The 18,948-nt window shown below is 35.1% G+C and overlaps 1 protein-coding gene and 1 long non-coding RNA gene across 3 annotated transcripts in view; one reads left to right on the forward strand and one right to left on the reverse strand.

Annotated features, from left to right (window-relative positions):
* Positions 1 to 70: 70 nt before the first annotated feature.
* LOC139759128 (uncharacterized) lies at positions 71 to 18,127 on the forward strand. Its single transcript, XM_071681112.1, has 8 exons — positions 71 to 272; positions 1,719 to 1,853; positions 4,621 to 4,715; positions 9,694 to 9,865; positions 10,025 to 10,175; positions 11,190 to 11,311; positions 13,843 to 14,193; positions 14,771 to 18,127. The coding sequence occupies exons 1-8, from the start codon at positions 150 to 152 to the stop codon at positions 14,858 to 14,860; spliced, it is 1,239 nt and encodes a 412-aa protein (XP_071537213.1). The 5' UTR covers positions 71 to 149; the 3' UTR covers positions 14,861 to 18,127.
* LOC139759131 (uncharacterized) overlaps positions 3,790 to 18,948 on the reverse strand; it is a 341,589-nt gene continuing 326,430 nt past the window's right edge. For both annotated transcript variants that reach the window (XR_011714997.1, XR_011714998.1), the window contains one exon: positions 3,790 to 4,713. This is a non-coding gene — a long non-coding RNA (uncharacterized lncRNA). The remainder of the gene's footprint in view (positions 4,714 to 18,948) is intronic.

An 18,948-nucleotide genomic window follows, 5' to 3' on the forward strand; every position in this document is an offset into this window, starting at 1 on the left:
TATACTTGAGTTGGATTTGTTAAAATGTGAAAATTGAGAATGTACTTGTTATCAACAATGTATAGTCACAATCCCTGACGTGGGTAATGATGGTGGAGTGTCTGTAATGACGTCTTGTCTAAACTATTTTTACACACTTACTGAGGAAAATGACGTCTGTCGTAGTTTATAAGAGGCAGTCTAGTGTGGATATCATATCGGAAGACGACTATTACACCCAAGTTGGAGCTAAGCCAAAGGAGGAACAGACATTCAGCTTTTTCGACCTGCCAGTAAGCTATTGCAACATTTTATATCGCCTGTTGTATTGCAGCCATTGGGTGCTCTTCAGGTGAAGCTAATTTGTGTGTCATTTATGTGCTTTTGACGGGAATTTCCATATCAGATCAATAATTCTTTTAATGTCCTGTGTTTCATTCAAGTGTCTTGCAACAGACACTGTTCAGGTTGACAGGAGACATCAGTAATTATTTTGCCATAATTTGTCGTATATTTATATAATAACAAAGATTTTTCAGTAACAACCTTAGAGTGGCTGCACACTATGACAAGAAAGGTCCGAGTGTATGAACTCTTGGTCTCAAAATTGGGTTTTGAGAAGTAAATCTTAAGTACCTAGAACATAGTCTTAAACCTATGGAAAGATCACCCAGAAAAGGATGTTTAGCAGATAAGAGAAAAGATTTGATTTTGACCAACACCTCCATGAAGAAAAAAAAAGTAATGAAGCAAATTCTGATTGAGGAATAAGAAACTTTAAAAATATCGTCAGTGTATGTTATAGATTGTAATATGCAAACCTAGTGAAAACCTATTTATAATACACGAACCAGTTGTGGGTTCCATATAAGTGAAAACCCTACAGACATGATTGAAAATGTGCGGAGAACAATCAAAACAAGTGCCAGGGCGTAGTCATCTAACATATGAGGAAAGATTTGAAGATGTAAAATTACTCACAAGGTCATACCAAAGGCTTAGAAGAGGTATGACTAAAACTTGTATAGGATTTTTTATGTGGCTTTTCTTAATCTGAGAAGTTTATGAAAAGATCATCATAAAGAGACCATGGGTAAATATTAGAAAATATACTCTTTAGTCACAGAGTAGTGGATATCTGTAACTATTCTCCCCTTTGCATAATCAAGGCCAGGACGGTCAAGTCTTTTGAAAAGATGGATAAGTTATGTGTGAAAACATTCTTTATAACTGTAGAGTAAATGTCATGAATGGATTGGAGGTGAAATGAAGAGAACTGGTTCTGTAGATGGACAACAATTAAGCTAATAATTTTCCCTCATGATAATAAGTGCTTTCCATATTATTTCAGAATTTTAAAAATTTATCTTTACAAGGACATATCCCCACATTTCATTTGTATTCTGTAACCTCATAGGATAGAAGAAGGAATCTGTATTCTCTCTCCATAACTCTTTTATGCAAGTTTCCATGAAGGCTGTAAACATTGTATTTATCTGTTAGTAACAACTTATGAAAATATTTGTTCATTGGGACAATTTTTCCTTGAATATTGGCAAACGTGAAACTTGTTAAATTACTCATTGCTATTTTAGGAGGATGTCATCTTTTGTGGTTATTGGTACACTCCCTTCATCTTGTATGCTGTCATTGTGAGAAGAAACCTTGCTTCATTTGTATTTCATATAATGACAGCATGTTCTGTAACATGGACTCACAGTATCATTTAATGCCAACAGTCGCCAATATGTGTGGAAGTCATCTCTCACCTAAGTCTGCGAGACACCCGTGCCATGGCGTTAACATGCCGTGCTGGCTGGCACATTACAAAAGACCAACTGATGTGGAAGAACAAGCTGTGGCTTAGAGCCAAGGTATGGTTTCAAGTGGTGGTTGAAAGCTTTAGTAATAAAGATATTATACTAAGATCCTGGCATTATGCATATTTTTCAATAATTCCTTGTGGTAAAGAAAAAAGATGCTTTGTTAAGTTTTCTGTATAACACAGTAGTCTTTTGAAAAGCTTTACACTTGAATTGATACTGAAATTCTGGATGAGATACATATTATATGGTGTTTTTTAAAATGAGCCTAGGAAAGGTACATCCCACCCACCCTTTCAACTCCCTTAGTGCAATGCCCTAATCATTACCTAAAGTATGCATTTTTACCTTTTAAGACCTTAAAGAAAGTACCTGCATTAGGCAAGAATGCATTTCAGGAAAAAAAAAAAGAATTACTGGTAAATGGCTGTTATTTTAAGAATTTCTTCTGAAAACAAAATTAAGAAACATTCCACTATCCTGGGTCAGATGAGACTGCATTCTCCCAAGGAAGATGAGGTTAAGAGCAAAGGGTATTTGAATAAAAATGTGACAAAAGCATATACCATGCAATGACTGCCTGGCAATCATGATCTTTTCTTCATCATCCAGTTATGACCAGATGCATGGATATCTTTCATTCATGGAATAGATAGAATTGCATTCTGTGAAATTAAATTAAATACCAGTTTCAGGAACTTTGTATGTGTGTGTGTGTGAATAAATACCCGATTGTACAGTGTGGTGGGAGTTTTACAAATTGTGGAGGCCCTTTTCTTTAATTTCTTAACTATCATAAATTTTTCAAATTCCTATATGCTTTCTGCATTTGTATTCATCTTATAGTTTATTCCATTTATCCACCACTCTTTTATTGTAGAAATATACTATTTCTCATATTTTTTAACTTTTTTTCTTGCACAATTCTTTTGCATAACATTTTGTTGATCTTTACTAATTTCAAAGAACTGCTCTCTGTCAACATTATGTTTCAAATCAGAAACTTTTAAGTCAGAATTATTCCTCTCGCTTTTCTTCTCTTCCTGTTTTAGAAAATCTCTGGCTGCTACCCACAGCTTGTGCCTAAGGTCACTTATTTTAGGTGTCATCCTGTTGTCCATCATTGGACTTTATCTTTTTTATTATCATATATTCTTGGCCCCTTTCTTCAGGGACCTCTGCACTTCACTCAGTGGCAGGGACAGGATGGACTACTTAGCAGTGAAAACTTTTAAACAAGACTGTACTCTGTTTTGTCAATTACAGTGATACAACTTTGCCAGAGGTGACATTTTACTCAGTGTAACCTCAGGCAGGCTTAGCACAGTAACATCATGGATTGTATCTAACAGATCTGTATGTATCTTCAGGTGGGGTGATCAACCTTAAGGTGCATACTCTCATTTAGTTCTAATATATGTGGTAAATAGTTTATTGAAAGTTTCCTTTGCACATGGTTGGGCTGAACAGCATCACCTATGTATATGACCAACTCTCAAGCTTATCTGGGTCTTTTTTGTAAAAACCTGTCTTTGGGTCTGAGATTTTTCTATCAGGATGATTTGAGATTTATTTCTCCAGTCCTTTGCAAGAGAGTGGTTGCCTTTCCCATGCAGCCAAGTGGGAGCTTTCGTCATACAACTTTGCAGTTTAGTAGATTTTTTTCTTGGAGTCTAGCTTTTCAACATTTTCTTATTTGAACTATCAGTATAGCCTTGGGCTCTGAGAAGAGAGTTAGTGAATTTGTTGTTATGTCTAGACTGAAGATCATGTCCTCCTGAATATCTCTTGATGGATTTAGATTAATCATAACCAAAGTTTTAACCTGGAAGAGATTATCAAGTTTAGAAATACCTTCTTTACATCCAATTTTGGAAGTTTTCATCAATGGAGCATCATTCTCTGTGCCCAGTTGATTCACTTGGGATCTTTTGAACTTTATTCATATTGTGGAAGAGACCTTTTATATGTAATGTATGGCTTGGTCCTAAAACCCCCGTTAGCCAGATATGTTTTCTTTGTATCTCCTGTTAATACTTCAGGTTGGTGTCTACATTCCACAAATAGTAAGTTTTAAGCAGCTGGCAGATGGGTTGATGACATAAGCCTGGTTGCAGTTGCTGATGGATGAAGGTGGACCCATAAAGGGTGACCAATGGCTGGTGCCTCCTTACTGAATATTGAGGGTATGTACATTCCTGACCCAGATATTACAAGGAAATGTACATCATGCTTCAGCACCATGGAGCTGCTTCTGTTTTCAAAACTTATGCTTATCCTTGTAATTCTCTTTCTCCACATGATCTAAGTATTCCTAGTAAATTCTGTGCAGTGAAAATCCCATTAAAATTCAGTTTGTACATTCCTTTTGTAGAATCTTAAGTTTGATTTCAATATTTGTAAGTTATGCATGTGGATACATGCCTTTATGCTCCTATATACACATTCGCACGTTTGTGAGCGTAAGTGAGAGTGAATGGTTGAGAAAGAGGTGTGCTAAATTGTGAGCCTCATTACCCAAATAAATTCAACACAAAGATCTTGTCAGTGAGTATTCCGAGTGTGAGTATAAGGATTCTGTAAGAGTGTCTATCCAAAGCTCATATAATTTCTTTGGAAAAGGAAAATGCAGATATTCTTTTTAATTATTTTATGAAAATACAGACCCATATGCAAAACCTACTAACTGATTCCTGACAATTTTCAGACATTGGAATGGGAGAAAGGGTTTGTTACTTAAAGTTTTGGACCCTTTGTTCTGTAACACATGCTCTTAAGAGTTACTTTTGCTGTTACTATTGAAGATCTATCTTCCTAGGTCATAAACCTGGGTTTGTTTGGACCTAACTTTGAACCCAATCCACTGGCTGGCATGCTTGTCCGAGACCCACTTCTTGTCAACAACAAACTTCTGTAAGTTAAATAAATTTTGATAATTGTACAGGTTACAAGGAAGAAAGCTTTAGGACATATAAACAAAAATTTCTTTAAGGTGAATTATTTGAGACAGAGTGGTTCTTGCTCTTACATATTTCACCTTTGTTGATGGTCTCAGTTTTTTAAAAGCAAAATGCAGGAATAACATGTAAAAATGAGAAAGATACAGCAGAAATATAATCAAAACAGACAAAATAGTTGATACAGTAGAAATGAATGCACAGATAAATTCATGGCCTTGACTGTAATTGTATGGCACAGCCCTTTGCAGTCTGTTACAACATTGTTTAATAACTTTGTTCGACTACAAAATCATTTACTTCTGTTTATTGTTACCAGAACATGATTTCAAAATGAATCTACATCCTTGCATTACTTGCCAAATGGTACCACCATTTTCAGTTTTATCAAGAATTCTGAAGTTTTAAAAGGCCTAGGGGGGCCAGGAACCATTTTCTTGTTGATATCCATTGAAAACTATGTAGACGAGCACCATTGGTCTTAAAGAGAGAGTTCACCAATGTTTATTTGACCTAAGAATTGGCAAATGACTTAGGACCATGAAGGTCCTCATGTGATTACCATGGAAGTGCTCTGCTTGTAATTGCTTAAGCATAAAGAACCATTGGCCAATAGTGATGATTACACTATTTTGCAAGATGCGATTTGAAAAAATACATGCGAATGGATGTTTTGTTTTAACGGATGACACCTTAAAGGAATTTCAATTTATGTCAGAGCTTAGAGAAAGGAAGAGGCTCTAGTTGAATTTTAATACTCAAAAATCTTATAGATCTAAGCAGAATATTGATAATTAACTTGTATTCTCATCATTTGGAGGGTTACAGCTATTCATAAGCAGAAATAGCTGTCTGTGCTAGATCTAAAGTTTTATTTTGAATCTATTCTCGTTAATAGAAACCACTTTTTTAGAATATAGCAATATCACATGTGACATATGCTTATTTTCAATGTTGTACTTAATTTTTTTCAACACAGTTTAGCAAAGCTACAAAATAGGGATATGTCTTTCCAGAGTCACTTTCTCTGTCTTTAGTATCCATTCTTATACAACCTATTATTACAGATATTTTACTGTGGAACGCAGGCATGGCACAATATTGTGCAGAAAATATTTTATGAAGTCTTCTAAAGGCGGGTGCTGCATGATGACAGTACTCAATTAGTAAAATTTTTTTCAGCAATTTTTCGAGTGCTTTGGTTAATATAATTTTTTTTACCATATTTCCGGGGGATAGGGGATAAAGAATACTTCCCACATATTCCCTGCATGTCATAAAAGGTGACTAAAAAGCTAGGGAGTGGGGAGCTGGAACTCCTCTCCTCCAGTTTTTACTTTTCCAAAAGAAGGAACAGAGAAGGAGGACAAGTGAGGATTTTCCCTCTTGGGCTCAGTCCTTTGTTCTTAATGCTACCTCAGTAACATGGGAAATGGTAAATATGAATGGGGGAAAAAAATTCTGAATTAATTCCCAGGGACTGGGGTGGAAGAATAATACTCGTGTATCTCTTGCATGTCATAGGTGACTGAGAGAAGCAGAAGTGGGCGACTGGAAATCCTCCTTTTCTGTAGTATAATTTTCTAAAAGTAGGAGCAGAGTTTCTTGAATTAGTTTCTTTTCCTCAAAAGCTCAGTTGTCTGTTCTTGACAGTAGCTTGCTTAGAAAGGAAAGACAAGCCGGTATAAAAACAAATAAATTATAAGACCAACAATACCATTGTCAAATGCAGTATTTGTAATGTGACATCCACTGTAGAATGAGAATCAGCTTTATTATGTAGTTCCCACCATTGCATAAGATCATCCCTTGGATATTGCACATTGAGAAAATTCCAAAAAATATCCCCAAAAACACACTTATTTATAATTGCTCTTTTACCAGAGTTAGATATTAAGCAGCTAGGCATACTGAAACTTTTTCCTACATTATCTGATTTATTTTTCACGAACACCATATAAGCTAATCCCTGGATAGTGGAGACTACATGGTCTGTGGTAGTTGCCAAGGGTGATATGCTGGTGGATACACCCTATTACCAGGGTAAATGGGTTTTTAAACTGCCATTGAGTAGGTGTTCTCTTAAACTGTTAGGAGCAATATTTAGAAGCAGTAGTTAGGAATGTTTTAGGCAGGAGCATAAGGTAGGAGCTTCTGCAGACATTATGCAAGAGTTGCCTTCTGCCAGTGGCCTGTTAAGGGTGAGGCACTAAAGGATAAGAAGCAGCACAAGTTCACTAGTTATGGAGAGACTGATTTTGTGGCCACCCCCTTGCGGGAGTTCCAGGTGGGAGCAGGCAACAGAGGTATAGATAGATAGATAGATCGATGCTCCTTAGGCCTGCCTCTAGCATAGGTTGGTTGTTTGTTTGGGTTTTAGGCCTATCAGTGCCAGGGTCATTGAAGCCATCAATATCAAGCTAGATCCATCAACCAAAAATCTTTGGACACTTTCTTCAGGTATTATAGATAATATTAATACTGCTTACACTCCTACTCTGTATATGGTCTACTTTCTTGCTGAGAAACAGTTCTTCAATTGTATTACCAAAGATACTCTAGATCAAAATTAGATATTGAGCAAAATCTTTTCGATTTGTTTAATTTACACTTACCATAGCAATCATGTTTAAAAATTTCAAAATGACATCTCTGTTTTCATAATCATGTTGCATGTACCTATGATAAACTTGCAGATCTCAACCACCCAAGAAATTAACATTGATTGATGAGGTAATACTTATTAGGGAAGAAAATGACTTTTGGTCGAAGGTAACTCTCAGTTGATTTACTTAGTAAGATTAGGAAGGATAGGAAGACTTAAATGAGATTTTTCATAAAATTTCTATTTTCTTTGATATTGTACACCATACTGTTTAATGATATATGTCAACTTTGGGTTGGCTTTCAATTTCCCTTCTACAGAATAGAGAATACACTTACACTATCATATGATGAATACATCAGAAGGGTTGGAGACTGTACATAAAAGCCATATGCTATTTAAAGCAAGGTTGCTGTACAAGAGAAGAAAGAGTTAAAGAGGAATGTTCACTGAATGGAGGACAGACAGTGGTGCAAGTTAAGCACTTTTAAATGAGATGGAATTGGGTTTGATTCCTAAGTGATGAGATTAGGCATTTTGCTGGTGCACTGAAGGAATGAAAAATAAATATCGATTTAAATATAATCATACAACTTCAGGGTAATAGTGCAGTCCACTACAAAGTATACATGTGAAATGAAGATTTAAATCAAAAGGATGACTAGTGGACATTATTTTCAATGGCTTAGATTTTCTGAGTAATGTAATATCAGGAGAGTGGGCAAAATAAGGGACGAGTGGATATAGATTTAGTAAATTATTATTGGTGTACTAGCTTGAGGAAAGAATTCATGTGAGAAATGGACATACTGTACAGGACTGAAACAGGAAGAGCAAAGTGAGGGTGAATATAGGTGAGAAATTATCAGATGATACACACTGTTATGTGTGTGGAGGATGTTTGAAGGATATTCAGCCTAAACTGAGGAAATTCTCGATCATATATATTTTGACTGGTCACTGAAATTTATTTGTATGAAAAATCCGTTTCATATTACCTCATTTACTTTGTTATTATCCACTTATCATTGCCTGATTCACCAAATGTTTGCTTTTGAAAATCTTGTTTGTATATATTCAAAAGTGCAGTGGTATTCATATACTAAAATTTTCAAACATAAATAGTGATCAGAGTGTTGAGTGACAATGGTGGCATATGTGAGTGATTTGTTATATATGGCATTATGCCCAGGTTGTGTGATGGTACTATGGTTTTTGACTTATTTTACAGATGTGGCCCTGTGTGAAAAGGAAGTGAGGTTGGGTGTTAATGGTGTACAGCTAAACCATGATGAAATGGTGAAGTTACTGTATTTGTTCTATGAAGTGTTGGTGGATAGATCATTGGAATTGCATAGAATGATTACTTGATTTGGTGTATGCAAGAACGACATACTGAAAGTGAAAGAATGTAATAGTAAAACTTTAGTGTCTGAAGATGGGACGTCACAGAATAATATCAGTTTGAATGCTAAATCATTGGAGGCTGCGTCTTAGTTTAGGTATTTAGGATTAAAGTTCACAAAGGATACTATTAGGAATGCTTTAGTTGATAGTGAAGTCAAGTAAGGGAGAAAAATTAGAGGTGCACTGAAAGCTGCGGTGAAGGAAGGTTGCATGGAGGAGGAGTGCAATACTTGTCTTAACTCAGACCTATCGGTGTGAAACCAAAGTTTACGTAGTTCATGATAGGTAGTAAATAAAAAGAAGTAGAAACAGACAAACTGTACAGTATAACTGGAAATAGGAGGATAATGTTCAGTTATGGAGACTCTTTTGCCTTGGCCACTTCCTTGAGGGAGTTCCTGAAGGGAACATGCATCAGACATATAGACAGATGGATGGCAGGGTTGGTAAAGAACAAACTAATGAGATGGACATGTGGTGTTTAAAAAAAAAAATCATTAGAAAGGTGCATGTATTAAAGTTGTTCAGGATGGTATGGGCATGTAGTATGACAGATGACAAGTAGAAGCACTTATATAAGTGTGGATATTATGCTTTTCTTCAAGACAATGAATATGGGTTGAGGATGTGTTTGAATAATTTGAGAGGCTGCATGTACCTGGCCCATTCTGTAGAACTGGCGGAAGATTTAATGGTAGGAGATAAATTAATAGTGTTGAGAAAATTCTGTCTGACTAACCCTGTTTTACCTGTGGAAAATGGCTTGAATATATGTATAAGTATATTGACAGACAGATTCTTCAATAAAGTGTACGTATGCTTTAAACAGTAAATAATGTCGAAATAAAGAATGAATTATTTAATAGTAACCATAGTTAACTTAGTAACAAATTGTGATATTTTTGTAAATGATATTTTTCAGGTATGAAATTTTGAATCCAGATTCTTGTACTGATGAAAACCATGAAGACCTCGATATTGGTAACCTACTGTCCAAGATGGCCACGCCCACTGCTTCTGTTGGCTTAACAGAGCTGTTTGAGAACATATTTAGTTTATTTAGTAGTGGAACTCAACAAAATTCTTTATCTGATGTACGTCTGATTAGGTTATATTCTCTGTTAAGGGTACTTATTTATGAAAGATGTAAATTTTCTCATGTTTTGGAAATAATTTTCTTATAGATGTTGACACAATTTTAGAATATCTTGGAATTGTCTTTCTATTGTATATACTGCGTACTCTGTTTTCAGCCATTTTCCAAGGGTGAAGGTGCACCAACCTTTCTTCTTTTTGGGATGCCTGAAACAAAAGTGTCGAAGAAGTTGGCCCTTAGTTTCATCGCATCTAAAGATTCTACCTTTGAAACTGTTGGATTGGTTAAGGGAAAACCAGGTGGAGTAGGTAAGCCGCATTCAATGTTTGCTTTGTATTTAGAAATAACTGAAGTAACTCCATTATTTGATGAAGAAACCATATATTCCATAGTACTGGGTATGCATGTGATTAGCTTTGTCAAATGATATTGCACAGGAACATACATTTATTTAGTGAGTGCATCTGAATGGTAAAGTAAAAGGAAAAGTTATTTTCAAATAAATATGATGAAATCTAGCCAGTTTTATCCCTGTGTTGGACTACCCTGACTACCATGGTCAAATTATTACAAAAATATTTTACATTTTAATTAAAAAAATTCTGATATGAAATGGAACAACAGTTTTAAAGACAAAGATGTACAAGTAATTAATGTAACAACACAAGTCTTCTGAGATCAAAAGAAACAGTTTGTGGTTTAATTCTAATTAAAAGAAAAAATTGGTGCACAAATGAAGATACCAAAAGATGGCAGCTGAATAAAGAGATCGAGGAAAAATAACATTAAGCAAGGGAAGGATAGATATATGAGCCTGGAAAAAAAATTAGAAATGCATATTGAAAAATATTGGAGTCCCTTATAAGAGAACAAATATTAAATGAAATGAAGTAATTATGATTATGGAACAAAATCCAGAAGTATTATGTGATAAGTATTGCATCCAGGGCATTGATCTGATTCATAAAGAGAAACAGTAAGAGATCTGTGATGGAGTGTTTTTCCCTGAATCCTAATTGATAACAGGATATCGGGCAATATTGTTCTGAGAAACTGGTACATGGGAGCAATTTTCTCAGACATTTCATTGACAATTGATAGCAGGGATTTTTTTTCTTGTTCTAACCAGCTTGTCTTCCCACCTTAGAAAGGTAGTGCCAAGAATAAACAAAACGAATGCCTAAGGAAAATTCCTGGTATAGTTTTTTGAGACATCTCATTTTTCTTGTGAACTTATGTGACTTTTGCTATCTTCCATTGCTCAGCTCACACTTAATGCAAATCAACAAATAAAAACTTGCTTAGATTTTTTTCATTTACAGGAGGTGGAGTTACTGTAAGGTATGCTCATCATTTGATGAACCTATTAACAGTTCGGCGTGCACGTCCTAGACTTCTGGTTGATGGGCCACAAGGAACAACTTTTCATCCTGATGTGGCAGAGGTACTTTACAGACATATATTTAGCTTTCCTTAAACTGTAAGGTTATTGTTTCGATAACTATAATTTTAAGTAATGCTTTAGTGAGGGTAAACAGTGGTAAGAGTAAGTTGAAATATTACTTTGATATCTATAATCTTGGATATATGCATAACATCTCAGCATGAAAAATAGATGAGCCAGGTTCAGTTTCTTATCAGATGCATGTTTGCCCTAAATGCTGCTGCCAAGTGTCCAGAACTTCTCAAAATAAACATGAACAACAACCATTGAATTATAAACCTCAATCCTGAAATAAATGCAGGATCCTTCAGGGATGCATGAATTTACTATGGCAATTTTTTTATGGATGAGGCGCTATGCAACATGAAAGTGAGAGTGCAATGATCGTAAGGTATTGCTAAACTGTGGCGAGATAGAATTTATGTTAAAATGATATCTGTTAGCAGAAGATGATGTTTTGTTTGATGAACTTGAACGAGTGTTATTTTGATTGGTAAAGGGATTTGTTATTATTTTATATTCGTGTACTAGAAAGAGGAGTACATTGTTAGAGTTGTATCAGTTTAAACGAGAAAATAACGAAAGGTTTGAGGAATTTAGGCATTCAGGAGTTACGTTACCGTAGTATAAGGAAGTGCTCAGTTGTTATTGGTCCACAGACCTGGTTGGTCAAGATGAACCAATTCGTAATAGGTAAACCATACCTTACATTTAGACATTGGTAGTTTAGCCTAGCCTTAGAGATGCCCACTGCTACTTCTAGGAATTTCCATTACAAGGAAGTGTGCCTTTTAGAGGCACATACACTTGGCAGTGAAGTTTAAGATTAAAATGGCCTACTTTTAGAGGGTTCATCATTCCTTTCAGTTACAGTGGTCATTAAGTCTAATATCAGAGATGTTTGTTTACCAGCTCACTCCATTATCCCACCATGAGGATGTTCTTGCATTCATCTTTTGCCCAGTCCTGGTAATTCATTGGGACTTTCAGTTTTTGTATAGCTATACACAGTTTGAATGCATTTACCTTCTGAAATGCACCAGACAGGAGCTACAAGTTGTGAATCCTATAGTTCCAGAAAGGTTCTTATGTGGACAGGAATTCTTTGAAACAATAAGATTGGTATTCTGTTCAAAAACATACCAGTCCATTATTTTAAAATGGTCTATAGAGCCTCATACAAAATCCTCTGGCAGTTTCGATTTACATTTTGTATCGGGAAAGATTTATCAGTTTTAAGAAGAGCATGTAGTGGGGCCATTTTAGAGGAGTTGCAATAGTCTTGTCTTTTCCACATCTAGCATATGTTGGACCCATATTTTTATTTATCTCCCCAAGCCTCCAGAACTGGGGTGTGAATTTTCATTTACTTAGACAATCCTTGCCTTATTTAAATATGTGATAATGTTCTCTGCCAGAATATATTAAGAGCACCCCTTTTTTGGTAAGCTTCTCAAGGAAGTATGCTTTCCTGAGCACTGATTTATCCAGATCAGACACTGATGATAGAGAGTTCAATTAGGAGAAACCTTTCTCTCTGTTTTCTGTCCTTTGAAGTGGCATGTCAGTAGATAACTGTGCCACCAGAATGAGCAAGTTGGTTCTCTTTTGTTTTTTCTCCAGTTTAGGAAGTATGGGCAGTTTAAACAGTTTCTGGAGAAGCTTTTATTGGAGGAGATTTACAGAGGTCTTTGACTTTCCTCCACATTGTTTCCAAACAGTAGCCTGGTGTAGACACTGAACAACAGTGTTACGGCATTGGGCTTAACTCCTGCTATGCTTAAAGATTACTTATGTGCCGCAGGATAACCATAAGGTCTATTCTTTTTTCTTAGTTAAGAGTTTTCCTTTAGCACTGCCTCCATGCTATTATGCTCTCATAGCATGCAGGAAAAATCAACCCTGGAGAGAAAAGTGAATTTCAAAGAATGAAAAATGTTTCTAGGGTGGTGTCCTGTCAACTTAAAACAATTTTACTGAACTAATGGCAGTCACTGTCCAAGTGATTTCTCCATTCTAAAGAATTATGAGGTGGTCAGCCTTTGAAGCAGTCCGACAGTCGGTGGGGTAATGATGTCATCTCCAGATTGTGACTGGTGACTGGAGGGAAGCATACCTGGAGTAAGCTAGAGCTGCTAATGTTAGATGGGTCATCAGAGAAGGGTGAGGGGAATTACATAAACCAAATGATGGGGGATTGATGACTTCTAACCTCCTCTGATCATAAAGGTTCTCTCTCATTTCGAGGGATGCTACCCTTGAGGGAAATAGTCTTTTATAATTCAAAATGCAGTTTCTTCATCAATATGGAATGGAATCAAGAAAAGGTATGCCAGAGGGATGTAATTCTTCCTTCAAAAGTGTTACTGCAGTGATACTGTTCTGCTGTACATTGAGAACAAATCAGTCTGTTGCTTACTACTCATCCTCACAGTGGTTATTGAAGTCAGAAATGGTGCATACATCCTTAATCATATAATTGTTTTAATTCTTTGTTAACTTTATGTCATAAATGGATGAAACTTTTTCAGGTGATACCACGAGTTGATGGTCTGATATGTTATATGGATGCCACATGTCATTGTGAAAATGGCGAAAATAACAGCAAACATAACAAAAAACAGAATAGCTGCTTCAGTGATAATCACACCGTTGATGTTCTGGAATTAGAAGCAATGATGAGGACAATCCCATCAGACCTCACACCACCAATCCTTGTTCTCTTAGCTCACATGGATAACCCTCATCCTTGGTGTATCTACTCTGATGATGACGATAATTATGCTCACCAAAAATCTCAGGTTCATCCTAACAGTCAACAGAAACGTCACCGGCCTACCATGCTACACAATGTTCTTGGGACGCTGGATCTACCATGGGCAGTAAGTAGCATTCTGATGATAATATACTTTTTTTGATTGCCTCATCTACAAGACCTTGTACTATATTTGCTTTTGTAAATTGATATATGAAGTAGGTGGAGTTAACAGGGAGTTAACAGAAGTTCAAATTGGTGATGAGGAAAGAATATCATTTTGAAGCAAGAATAATAGAGAATATTAAGGAAGAGGTCATAGACTCGAGAAGGTAAAGGGTTCCAAAGGTGAGAGGTGTTAGGAAAAAAACAGACTTCACAGTGCCCTAACCTTAAGTTGCTAAAAGTTCACATGGTTATCACATGATGAACTGGCATTGCTGAGTATAAAATAGTCTAGCTGATGGTGGGAGCATGAAAGCAGCCAGTTTCCAGTAGCAGAACTGGAGCATTATCTACAGATACTGATCCATAATTACTAAATCTTTCATGCATTCACAGCATGCTCCACCATACAGAATCATCTCAAAATTTTTTTTTTGGTATTCAGGAAGTACAGTATCTGAATTTTTAAAATCTCTGGTTTTAGAATGTTGACTTTTCCAGCAAGAAAACTTTATGACCCTTAACTTTCTTCATTTCAGATTTGTGAAGTAGAAGTGAAAACTCTAATTGGTGTACATCGTGGCCTTAATTGGCTCCTCCATCGCACACTTAAACTTAAGAATGGTTGAAAATTATAAGTAGGCTTAACAAGGTGATACTTATGGCTTGTTAAGTTTTTTTTTTACAAAGGGTCATATCAGTGACAACAAGAGAGTATTAATGGATAATAACAGTGGACCTAAACAGTGGATTTTTATAAAAAAGTGGAATGATAGTTAAGTGTTTGCAAGCAGCTACTGAAAAGGCTACTAGTTAGAAAGTTAAGAAACTGAAATACTTACATGCTATCAGGTATATTTTTCCAATGTACAATTGATTACTAATTTGCAGTGTTCAAAGTTATATGTAATTATGTGATATTGTATGTAATAATAACTTTAACAAATTCACATGCCAGTAGGTGATATCCCTCCACTGGGAATGGAAACTTAGTCTATGATTTGAAAGGTGATGAATAATTTAACTAATTTTTACTATGTATAATTATTACTCTGTATTCAGAATATTAATCAGTTTCCTTTCATGCAATTCAACGAAATAAGCAATCATTATTATTTCAGCATAAAAAATATGCACAACACTTTGTTTGTAAAACTGTATGCATAAACATCTTTCTTTAGAAAGATAAACTTTATTGAGGCCAGGTATGTTTGCCAAGTCCAAGAATATTTAAATTTAGAAAGATGAATTTTATTGAGGCCAGGTAAGTTTGTCAAGTCCAAGAATAATTAAATTTGAATGAGATATCTGTTATAGTGGTAAGCTCAACTTGACTGAGTGTTGGTAAATGCATCATGCAGGCTCAGAGCTAACGTTATAATTCCTTGAAAAATTGTGATTCGTACTGAATGAAATGGTACGCTATGGATGCTGTTATGGGATTCATTTGTAATGTGATGATACCGTCCCAACATACTGACATTAAGATAATCCTGTCCACAATAGTACTGCATATAAGGTGTGCTTTGACAACAAATACTTGTAAAATAAAATGTTCAGAATTCTATTTTGTTCCAAGATCAAGACTGAAAATACTCAAACATTCTTCTTTTGTAACATTACAAAGAACATTCACAGCATCCACTGTGAAATGTAATATCTGCAACAGCAAGAAAATAGTTATGAATGAAAATATATACAAGGGAATGGTTATAACTAATTTATTAAATTATGTAGGCTGTCTTATCATCTGTGTGTGTGTGTGTGTGTGTGTGTGTGTGTGTTTTCATTTACTCCATTTTCATGGGGTGGATCAAGTACATTTTATGTATGCACTTTTTTGGGGAGTTTATATTGCCATACTGGTGTACCCAACTCAACAGACTAGAAAAATAGCAGGGAAACTCAGTTCCCTATCCTGTTGCCAAAGACTACAAGTGATAAAATTAAAAGTATTCAAAGAAAATTGGAAATTGATGGACCACAGATGTGAAACAAAAAAATACCACTAAAGAAACCCTTTTCACCCTTAAAAAGTTGGCAAGTTCATTGCATTGTGTGAAATAAACTGTTAAGTAAGAAATGATAGATTAGCATTCAAAAGTAGCTGAAAATATACAGAAAGTAATATTTAATTTGTGTTGGTGGTTCAGTGCAAAGTGAGCGAGTAGAGGGGAAGTGAATATGTGGCAGCTCTTTTTCTCTTCTGAGCTTATTTTTACAATGTACTTTTATTTCATACACAAGCTCTGAGTTGGTGGTAATTACCACATATATATATTTAGAGATATTACACTTTTCAAGTTAAAATTCAGTGCATGAGACATAGCAGATAATTTTGGGAAGGATGTTGAAGAATTTGTGTCTATTTTTTATAATGAACTTAGTTTCATACACTATTCATTTCACACACAGGCACAGTGTTAGTGGCAAAAACAATGTATTTAGAAAAATTAAACCTTTCACACTGCAAATAATTGTGAGGATATCGAGTGGTTGGTATGTATGAGAAGGATACTGGAGGTGGTTTTTCTTCGGAAATATTCTAGCTCTTTACCTATCATCTATTACCAAAGACCTCCATTATCCCATGATTATATAAAGACAAAATTGGATCCACTGGTCATGTAATTTCTTCCAAAAGTGTAGGGTCATTGGGGAAGCTTCCTATGCAAGCTTCCCTCATTACATAATTCCACAATAACACTAAGGCATGCATCATTTCTTCACATTTCTCAAGTTATTCATCTTCACTTTTCTTGCGAAGTGATACATATCATACACATTCTTACTATTCACTCAGGTCATTTAACAATCTAAATATTTTCTGTGGGGTCACTGTAAATGCACAACCTGTAGGTCGATGCCATACACTTATAATGCTGATTGTAAGTATGCTGAGAATAGAATTCTTTCCCATGCCTTCCTAGCAATAGAAGAAACCTTTGTAAGCTAATGCTGGTATGCTAAATCAGTTGAATAATAAGACAGTGACATGAAAATTAAAAACATTAATTGCTGATAGCCATGATTACCTGCATCAATTTTTTGTCAGCTGCCATTTCCTAAAAGAACATCAATTACCTATTTCAATGTGCAACTAAAGGTTAGACTTTCCCCAAGTTCAAAATGCATCAAAGGATTTTTTGAAATGAAGAATAGGTGCTAAAAAAAGATCAAAACCATAATATTTTTCCTTATGAATTAAGAGTTAACCATTCCTAGTGTAGGAAAAAAGTTATATATGATTATAAGAAAATTCTTGCACCAATTTATGATTATGATTAGTAATGCCCTTAGTACAAGCACTCTTTGTGCAAAATTTAAACAGCTTTTCATGGCACTTCTTGATATCACTAACTGTGTCACAAACACCATAGACTGAGTCAGGTAATGCACCAACACACCCTTCTCTAATTTCTGTAATATTTATACTGTGCAGTGTGGTAAATGCAGTACACTTCCTCTTTGCAGCATTTCACTCAGCACTATCAAACATGTTTTTTGAATGCTGTTACAATGGTAGAATTTATAAAAAAATTACACAAAGAACTAAGAAAAGCACGGAGCTTTACTATCATATGTTCAAACGGCAATATAAATGTATTCCTTGGCAGCCCATGTTAAATAAAGCAAACAAATTTGGAAAGTCACAATCCACTGGACTAAGGAAGGATTTTGGGAGCTTTTAGTTTTTAGAAGTTTGGATTTTTGAAGCTTGAACTGTATTCTAAAGTATTTAATGGGTACAAGTCATTTTATCTCATATCTGGATTTCTGTCTGAAACATTTATGACAAGAATTATTGTTAAGACTAAACTTAAATCCATGTACACTCAGAACTCTAAACCCAGCAACACATGATAATTTCTTTTAATAAAGTGAATTTCTTCTAATTTTTGTCCTTCTATTAACCACAGGGAATTACAGAATTTGTTGGTTTTAATATCTCTATACTGTATCTTAAATTTCTGTTTTACAGATAATGTGCCACGTCTACCCCTACAGCATTTATAACCGGTAAAAGAAGTGCCTGATATATATTGGATCTACAGTATTAGTAAATTTTCATAGTTACAGATTTATCTCAAACATTACTTTAGCTAAGGCTAGTTTATGGAAATTAAATTTTGAGCTATAATCATACAACCCTGTTGCATGATATTTGACTCAGAGAAAACATTACAAACATAACACTGTGCCATTATGAAATTGTGGCAATAGGTTATGAGTAATTTCAATTTTCTTTATTCATATGGATTCATCACTATGAGTAATTTCAATTTTCTTTATTCATATGGATTCATCATTTACTGTTTTTACTGTATTAGGCATGATAGATATAGAAAAATATCCTAATTCTATTACTCAGTTTGCTTTAAACTGATTTAGAATCTGTGCCTCTTGTCTTATTCATGTACATAGTATTCATGATGAAAAACAAGAGGTAACTACATCACAACGTAGCTGCAAAACATAAGATACTTTGCTAATCTGCGTTTTGCTGTGAGTAATCACACTTTACTCTTTATAGATATAAGCATACCAAACATTTTGGGGAAGATACTGCATTTGTCATTCAGTTACCTGAGTATATACTTATGAGTACGTTTAATGTGATTTGGCCAATAAGCTTAGTGCTTAGAACAGCAAAATTTAGACTTATGAAGAATGAGTTGTATGAATTACTTGTTATCAAGTGTTCCTTGAGATGGAG

This window comes from Panulirus ornatus, chromosome 32 (assembly GCF_036320965.1).
Source record: "Panulirus ornatus isolate Po-2019 chromosome 32, ASM3632096v1, whole genome shotgun sequence".
Lineage (NCBI taxonomy): Eukaryota > Metazoa > Arthropoda > Malacostraca > Decapoda > Palinuridae > Panulirus > Panulirus ornatus.